This window comes from Lampetra fluviatilis, unplaced genomic scaffold (assembly GCF_964198595.1).
Source record: "Lampetra fluviatilis unplaced genomic scaffold, kcLamFluv1.1 SCAFFOLD_543, whole genome shotgun sequence".
Classification (NCBI taxonomy): domain Eukaryota; kingdom Metazoa; phylum Chordata; class Hyperoartia; order Petromyzontiformes; family Petromyzontidae; genus Lampetra; species Lampetra fluviatilis.
The window spans coordinates 32,501-42,500 of NW_027621141.1; the positions used below are offsets into that span (position 1 = coordinate 32,501).

Here is a 10,000-nt window from a genome sequence, read left to right on the forward strand (position 1 = left end):
GTCTCCCCCGTGTCTCCCCGCGTCTCCCCGCGTCTCCCCGCGTCTCCCCGCGTCTCCCCGCGTCTCCCCGCGTCTCCCTGCGTCTCCCCGCGTCTCCCGTGTCTCCCCGCGTCTCCGCCGTGTCTCTCACGACTCCCCGCGTCTCCCCGCGTCTCCCCGCGTCTCCCCGCGTCTCGCTGCGTCTCCCCGCGTCTCCCGTGTCTCCCCGCGTCTCCGCCGTGTCTCTCACGACTCCCCGCGTCTCCCCGCATCTCCCCGTGTCTCCGCCGTGTCTCTCACGACTCCCCGTGTCTCCCCGCGTCTCCCCGCATCTCCCCGTGTCTCCCCGCGTCTCCCTGCGTCTCCCCGCGTCTCCCGTGTCTCCCCGCGTCTCCGCCGTGTCTCTCACGACTCCCTGCGTCTCCCCGCATCTCCCCGTGTCTCTCACGACTCCCCGTGTCTTCCCGCGTCTCCCCGTGTCTCCCCGCGTCTCCCCGCGTCTCCCCGTGTCTGCAGGCGGAGTTGTCTAAGCTCCAGGATGAGAAGCGACGTCTCTACCAGGTGTGCCGGGCATTGCTGCTCAAGTCCAAGGAGGTTTGCGGCCTCGGACCGGATGACGAAGCTCCGCCTGAAATGCAGCAGGTGACAGTAGCAGGAGCAGTAGCAGCATCATCATCATCAGCATCATCAGTAGCAGTAGTAGTCGTAGCAGCAGTAGTAGTAGTATCAGTAGTAGTAGCAGTAGTAGCAGTAGCAGCAGTAGTAGTAGTAGTAGCAGTAGTAGCAGTAGCATCATCATCATCAGTAGTAGTATCATCATCATCAGTAGTAGTATCATCGTCATCAGTAGTAGTAGCAGCATCAGCAGCATCATCATCATCATCAGTAGTATCATCATCATCATCAGTAGTAGTATCATCATCATCAGTAGTATCATCATCATCATCATCAGTAGTAGCAGCATCAGCAGCATCATCATCATCAGTAGTAGCAGCATCATCATCAGTAGTAGCAGCATCATCATCAGTAGTAGCAACATCAGCAGCATCATCATCATCAGTAGTAGTATCATCATCAGCAGCAGCAGCAGCATCATCATCAGTATCATCAGTAGTAGTATCATCATCAGTAGTAGCAGCATCATCATCATCATCATCAGCAGCATCATCATCATCATCAGTAGTAGCAGCATCATCATCATCATCAGCAGCAGCAGCATCATCATCAGTATCATCAGTAGTAGTATCATCATCAGTAGTAGCAGCATCATCATCATCATCAGCAGCAGCAGCATCATCATCAGCATCATCAGTAGTAGCAGCATCATCAGTAGTAGCAGCATCATCAGTAGTAGCATCATCATCAGTAGTAGCATCATCATCAGTAGTAGCAGCATCATCAGTAGTAGCAGTCTCATCAGCAGCATCATCAGTAGTAGCAGCATCATCATCATCAGTAGTAGCAGCAGCATCATCATCATCAGTAGTAGCAGCATCATCATCATCATCAGCAGCAGCATCATCATCAGCATCATCAGTAGTAGTATCATCATCAGTAGTAGCAGCATCATCAGTAGTAGCATCATCATCAGTAGTAGCAGCATCAGCATCATCAGTAGTAGCATCATCATCAGTAGTAGCAGCATCAGCATCATCAGCAGCAGCATCATCATCAGCATCATCAGTAGTAGCAGCATCATCAGTAGTAGCAGCATCATCATCATCAGCAGCAGCATCATCATCAGCATCATCAGTAGTAGCAGCATCATCAGTAGTAGCAGCATCAGCATCATCAGTAGTAGCAGCATCAGCATCATCAGTAGTAGCATCAGCATCATCAGTAGTAGCATCAGCATCATCAGTAGTAGCATCAGCATCATCAGTAGTAGCATCAGCATCATCAGTAGTAGCATCAGCATCATCAGTAGTAGTATCATCATCAGTAGTATCATCAGTAGATGATGATGACGATGTTGATGACGATGTTGTTGACGATGTTGACGACGATGTTGATGACGATGTTGATGTTGTTGACGATGTTGATGTTGTTGACGATGTTGTTGACGATGTTGATGACGATGTTGATGTTGTTGACGATGTTGACGTTGTTGACGATGTTGTTGACGATGTTGATGTTGTTGACGATGTTGATGTTGTTGACGATGTTGTTGACGATGTTGATGACGATGTTGATGTTGTTGACGATGTTGTTGACGATGTTGATGACGATGTTGATGTTGTTGACGATGTTGATGTTGTTGACGATGTTGTTGACGATGTTGATGACGATGTTGATGTTGTTGACGATGTTGATGTTGTTGACGATGTTGTTGACGATGTTGATGACGATGTTGATGTTGTTGACGATGTTGTTGACGATGTTGATGACGATGTTGATGTTGTTGACGATGTTGATGTTGTTGACGATGTTGATGTTGTTGACGATGTTGTTGACGATGTTGATGATGATGTTGATGTTGTTGACGATGTTGATGTTGTTGACGATGATGTTAACGATGTTGTTGACGATGTTGATGTTGTTGACGATGTTGACGACGATGTTGATGATGATGTTGTTGACGATGTTGATGTTGTTGACGATGTTGACGATGATGTTAACGATGTTGTTGACGATGTTGTTGACGATGTTGATGATGATGTTGATATTGTTGACGATGTTGATGTTGTTGATGATGATGTTGATGTTGTTGATGATGTTGTTGATGATGTTAACGATGTTGTTGATGTTGTTGATGATGATGTTGATGATGATGTTGATGATGATGTTGATGATGATGTTGATGATGATGTTGATGTTGTTGATGTTGTTGACGATGTTGATGTTGTTGACGATGTTGACGATGTTGACTGTTGATGATGATGTTAACGATGTTGTTGACGATGTTGATGATGATGTTAACGATGTTGTTGACGATGTTGATGTTGTTGACGATGTTGACGATGATGTTAACGATGTTGTTGACGATGTTGACGACGATGTTGATGTTGACGACGATGCTGTTGACGATGTTGATGTTGTTGATGATGTTGTTGATGATGATGATGTTGATGTTGTTGATGTTGTTGATGATGATGTTGATGATGTTGATGTTGTTGACGATGTCGATGTTGTTGACGATGTTGACGACGATGTTGATGTTGACGACGATGCTGTTGACGATGTTGATGTTGTTGATGATGTTGTTGATGATGATGTTGATGTTGTTGATGATGTTGTTGATGATGATGTTGATGTTGTTGATGATGTTGATGATGTTGTTGATGTTGTTGATGTTGTTGTTGATGTTGACGACGCTGCAGGCGCTAGAGGGAGGCCCAGAGACGCTGGATGAGATCGACGCGGCGATAGAAGATGCCCGTACACGAGCAGCCCTCCTGAACATCAACCCCCAGGTGATTCATTCAGTGATTCATTCACTCACTCACTCATTCACTCACTCATTCATACACTCACTCATTCACTCACTCATTCATACACTCACTCACTCATACACTCACTCATACACTCACTCATTCATTCAGTGATTCATTCACTCACTCATTCACTCACTCACTCACTCATACACTCACTCACTCATACACTCATACACTCACTCATTCATTCAGTGATTCATTCACTCACTCATAGAAGATGCCCGTACACGAGCAGCCCTCCTGAACATCAACCCCCAGGTGATTCATTCAGTGATTCATTCACTCACTCATACACTCACTCACTCATTCATACACTCACTCACTCATACACTCACTCACTCATACACTCACTCACTCATACACTCACTCACTCATACACTCACTCATTCACTCACTCACTCATTCACTCACTCATTCACTCACTCATTCACTCACTCACTCATACACTCACTCACTCATACACTCACTCATTCACTCATTCACTCACTCATTCACTCACTCATTCACTCACTCATTCACTCACTCACTCATACACTCACTCACTCACTCATTCACTCACTCATTCACTCACTCATTCACTCACTCATTCACTCACTCACTCATACACTCACTCATACACTCACTCACTCATACACTCACTCACTCACTGATTCATTCACTCACTCACTCACTCATACACTCACTCATACACTCACTCATTCACTCACTCACTCATTCACTCACTCATACACTCACTCATACACTCACTCACTCATACACTCACTCATTCACTCATTCACTCACTCATTCACTCACTCATTCACTCACTCACTCACTCATACACTCACTCATTCACTCACTCACTCATTCACTCACTCATACACTCACTCATACACTCACTCATTCACTAATTCACTCACTCATTCACTCACTCATTCACTCACTCATTCACTCACTCACTCATACACTCACTCACTCATACACTCACTCATACACTCACTCACTCATACACTCACTCACTCATACACTCACTCACTCATTCATACACTCACTCATACACTCACTCATACACTCACTCACTCATACACTCACTCACTCATACACTCACTCACTCATACACTCACTCACTCATTCATACACTCACTCACTCATACACTCACTCACTCATACACTCACTCATACACTCACTCACTCATACACTCACTCACTCACTCATACACTCACTCACTCATACACTCACTCATACACTCACTCACTCATACACTCACTCACTCATACACTCACTCACTCATTCACTCACTCACTCATACACTCACTCATACACTCATTCACTCACTCATACACTCACTCATACACTCACTCACTCATACACTCACTCACTCATACACTCACTCACTCATACACTCACTCACTCATTCATACACTCACTCACTCATACACTCACTCACTCACTCATACACTCACTCACTCATACACTCACTCACTCATACACTCACTCACTCACTCATACACTCACTCACTCATACACTCACTCACTCATACACTCACTCATACACTCACTCACTCATACACTCACTCACTCATACACTCACTCACTCATACACTCACTCACTCATTCACGCATCACTATGAACCCCCCCCACCAACCCCCACCCACCCACCAACCCCCCCCACCACCCCCCACCACCCCCCCACCACCCCCCCACCACCCCCCCCACCACCCCCCCACCACCCCCCACCACCTCCCCACCACCCCCCCACCACCCCCCCACCACCCCCCACCACCCCCCCCACCACCCCCCCACCACCCCCCCACCACCCCCCCCACCACCCCCCCACCACCCCCCCACCACCCCCCCACCACCTCCCCACCACCCCCCACCACCCCCCCACCACCCCCCCACCACCCCCCCACCACCCCCCCACCACCCCCCACCACCCCCCCACCACCCCCCACCACCCCCCACCACCCCCCACCACCCCCCCCACCAACCCCCACCACCCCCCACCACCTCCCCACCACCCCCCCACCACCCCCCCACCACCCCCCCACCACCCCCCACCACCCCCCCACCACCCCCCACCACCCCCACCACCACCCCCCCACCACCCCCCCACCACCCCCCACCACCCCCCCACCACCCCCCCACCACCCCCCCACCACCCCCCCACCACCCCCCACCACCCCCCCACCACCCCCCCACCACCCCCACCACCCCCCCACCACCCCCCACCACCCCCCACCACCCCCCACCACCCCCCCACCACCCCCCCACCACCCCCCCACCACCCCCCCACCACCCCCTCACCACCCCCCACCACCCCCCCCACCGCCTTCTACCACCCCCCACCACCCCCCACCACCCCCCCACCACCCCCCACCACCCCCCACCACCCCCCACCACCCCCCACCACCCCCCACCACCCCCCACCACCCCCCACCACCTCCCCACCACCCCCCCACCACCCCCCCACCACCCCCCCACCACCCCCCACCACCCCCCCACCACCCCCCCACCACCCCCCCACCACCCCCCACCACCCCCCCACCACCCCCCACCACCCCCCACCACCCCCCCACCACCCCCCCACCACCCCCCACCACCCCCCCACCACCCCCCCACCACCCCCCCACCACCCCTCACCGCCCCCACACCACCCCCCCACCACCCCCCACCACCCCCCCCACCACCCCCCACCACCCCCCACCACCCCCCCACCACCCCCCCACCACCCCCCCACCACTGTGATTGCCCTTCAGGTGCTGGTGGAGTTTGAGAATCGCCGCGTGTCCATCGAAGAGCTGCAGGGGGAGGTGGAGACGCTGAGACAGACCCTGGAGGAACAGCAGAGACACGTAGACACGGTGGGACAGAGACACACACACATAGACACACACACACACAGACACACAGACACACACACACACAGACACACACACATACACACACACACACACATAGACACACACACACACAGACACACACAGACACACACACACACAGACACACACAGACACACACACACACAGACACACACAGACACACAGACACACACACACACACACACAGACACACACACACACACAGACACACTGTGTGTGTATGTGTGTGTGTGTCTGTGTGTGTGTATGCACTGTGTGTGTGTCTGTGTGTGTGTGTGTGTGTACACTGTGTGTGTATCTGTGTGTGTGTCTGTGTGTGTGTGTGTATACACTGTGTGTGTGTATGTGTGTGTGTGTGTACACTGTGTGTGTATGTGTCTGTGTGTGTCTGTGTGTGTGTATCTGTGTGTGTACACTCTGTGTATCTGTGTAGCTGTGTTTATATCTGTGTGTGTGTGCACTGTGTATGTGTGTGTGTATCTGTGTGTGTGTGTGTACACTGTGTGTGTGTGTACACTGTGTGTGTGTGTACACTGTGTGTGTGTGTACACTGTGTGTATCTGTGTGTGTATGTGTGTGTGTACACTGTGTGTGTGTGTACACTGTGTGTGTGTGTGTACACTGTGTGTATCTGTGTGTGTGTACACTGTGTATCTGTGTGTGTATGTGTGTGTGTGCACTGTGTATGAGTGTGTGTACACTGTGTGTATCTGTATGTGTATCTGTGTGTGTGTACACTGTGTATCTGTGTGTGTATGTGTGTGTGTGTACACTGTGTATCTGTGTGTGTATGTGTGTATCTGTGTATCTGTGTGTGTGTATCTGTGTATCTGTGTGTGTGTACACTGTGTATCTGTGTGTGTGTATCTGTGTATCTGTGTGTGTGTATCTGTGTATCTGTGTGTGTATCTGTGTATCTGTGTGTGTGTATCTGTGTATCTGTGTGTGTGTGTACACTGTGTATCTGTGTGTGTGTATCTGTGTATCTGTGTGTGTGTATCTGTGTATCTGTGTGTGTGTACACTGTGTATCTGTGTGTGTATCTGTGTATCTGTGTGTGTATGTGTGTGTGTGTACACTGTGTATCTGTGTGTGTATCTGTGTATCTGTGTGTGTGTACACTGTGTATCTGTGTGTGTATCTGTGTATCTGTGTGTGTGTACACTGTGTATCTGTGTGTGTATCTGTGTATCTGTGTGTGTGTGTGTGTATCTGTGTGTGTATGTGTGTATCTGTGTGTGTATGTGTGTGTGTATCTGTGTGTGTATGTGTGTATCTGTGTGAGTGTGTGTGTGTATCTGTGTGTGTATCTGTGTGTGTATCTGTGTGTGTATGTGTGTATCTGTGTGAGTGTGTGTGTGTATCTGTGTATGTGTGTGTGTATCTGTGTGTGTATGTGTGTGTGTATCTGTGTGTGTATGTGTGTATCTGTGTGTGTATGTGTGTGTGTATCTGTGTGTGTATGTGTGTATCTGTGTGTGTATGTGTGTGTGTATCTGTGTGTGTATGTGTGTATCTGTGTGAGTGTGTGTGTGTATCTGTGTGTGTATGTGTGTATCTGTGTGTGTATCTGTGTGTGTATCTGTGTATCTGTGTGTGTATCTGTGTGTGTATGTGTGTGTGTATCTGTGTGTGTATGTGTGTATCTGTGTGAGTGTGTGTGTGTATCTGTGTGTGTATGTGTGTGTGTATCTGTGTGTGTATGTGTGTATCTGTGTGAGTGTGTGTGTGTATCTGTGTGTGTGAAAGGGCGGTCCTGCACAGATGCCATATTTTCTGTCCGTCTGCTACAGCAGAGGTGTAGGGAATTCCAAAAAGACCTACATCTCTGCTTTATTGACCTGGTCAAGGCCTATGATACCATCAGTAGGACTGGGCTCTGGGTTGTTCTTCGTGCTTTCGGAGTCCCTGACCCTCTGCTCACGATCATTAAGGACCTTCATGATGGTGAGCGGGCCCGGGTAAAACTACGTGGCCGGGAGTCGGAGCCTTTCCCTGTACACCTTGGGGTGCGACAGGGATGTCCTCTGGCTCCCACATTATTTAACATCTATTTCGACTGCGTAGTTCGTGAAGCCTTCAATAGCTGTACCGGGGGAATTACCATTTGGTACAGATATAATGGGAGGCTGATCGACGCCCGGGTGCGATCAAGGGATGGCTCCCTATTGGTCAACCACGTTATGTATGTCGATGATTTGGTAATAGCTGCTCATTCAGAAGAGGAGTTGGAGACGCTGCTGCTGAGGCTGGAGTGTGCCACTAAGAGGTGGGGCCTTACCATCAGCCCCACCAAAACTAAGCACCTGCCTGGGTATTTTGTACCATCGGGCACTCCGCCCCCACAACTCCCAATCGGTGATGGGGCAGTTGTGGAGAGAGTAGAGAGTTTCCCATACCTGGGCAGTGTGCTCATGACCAGCTCCAGTTTATCAGCAGAGGTCTCACTCCGAATCAGTCGAGCGGCAATATCTTTTCATCGGTTGCGTAACGCTGTGTGGAAGCTACCTGGTCTGTCGCTCCGCACGAAGCTTCAGGTCTTCTCGGCCACGGTCATTCCCTCCCTTCTCTACGCTTGCGAAACGTGGACCCCCCTAGTGGAGCATCTTCGCCGGTTGGAAACATTTAGGCTGGCCTGCCTACGATCCATCCTGGGTTTGACCAGGCTGGATTGTGTGAGGAGCTCACAAGTCCTTGAAAGATCTGGGCAAAGTCCCATCAGTGAGCTCCTCCGGCAGGCAAGGCTGCGTTGGCTGGGTCATGTAGCCCGCATGCCCAGCCACCGCATGCCTAAACAGCTTTTGTTCGGCCGGATCGAGGGGGCTAAACGGGCGCGGCACGGGCTAGAGAAGAGATGGAGTGATGTGGTACAGGAGGACGTGGAGCTGAGTGGACTTGCCGATGACTGGTACCAGCGGTGTCAAGATCGGCCTCAGTGGAGGAGGCTCGTGAAGGACGCTACTGGGCAGTTGGAGGCAGTCGCCCTCCAACAACAACGGAGGGCGGAGGAGCGACGCTCACAACAACGAGCGGAGCGCCGGGTGGCTAAAGCACAGCAAGTTGGCACAGTAGGGGGCACAGGTGGTGCATCAGCCAGTCATCTCGGTCATCTCGGTCAGTCGACCCGTGGCACCTGGGTCTGCCCCGTGACCTCCTGCCAGCGGGCGTTCGACACTTCACGTGGCCTCAAGGTGCACATGGCCTGGCACAAGCGTCGTGGTGACGTCACCGCCACTTAGTGGCGAATGGCGGTTGTTGTTGTGTATGTGTGTATCTGTGTGAGTGTATGTGTGTATCTGTGTGTGTATGTGTGTATCTGTGTGAGTGTGTGTGTGTATCTGTGTGTGTATGTGTGTATCTGTGTGTGTATCTGTGTGTGTATCTGTGTATCTGTGTGTGTATCTGTGTGTGTATGTGTGTGTGTATCTGTGTGTGTATGTGTGTATCTGTGTGTGTATGTGTGTGTGTATCTGTGTGTGTATGTGTGTATCTGTGTGTGTATGTGTGTGTGTATCTGTGTGTGTATGTGTGTATCTGTGTGTGTATGTGTGTGTGTATCTGTGTGTGTATGTGTGTATCTGTGTGTGTATGTGTGTGTGTATCTGTGTGTGTATGTGTGTATCTGTGTGTGTATGTGTGTGTGTATCTGTGTGTGTATGTGTGTATCTGTGTGAGTGTGTGTGTGTATCTGTGTGTGTATGTGTGTGTGTATCTGTGTGTGTAT

The 10,000-nt window shown here is 50.6% G+C and overlaps 1 protein-coding gene across 1 annotated transcript in view; it reads left to right on the top strand.

Annotated features, from left to right (window-relative positions):
* The window catches only part of SMC5 (structural maintenance of chromosomes 5), a gene marked incomplete at its 5' end in the record, with an annotated part of 55,107 nt that overhangs the window by 29,588 nt on the left and 15,519 nt on the right, over nt 1–10,000 (top strand). The window contains 3 exons of the mRNA XM_078885249.1: nt 496–621; nt 3,300–3,392; nt 6,154–6,258. Of these exons, the coding sequence (XP_078741375.1) occupies nt 496–621; nt 3,300–3,392; nt 6,154–6,258 (324 nt within the window). The remainder of the gene's footprint in view (nt 1–495; nt 622–3,299; nt 3,393–6,153; nt 6,259–10,000) is intronic.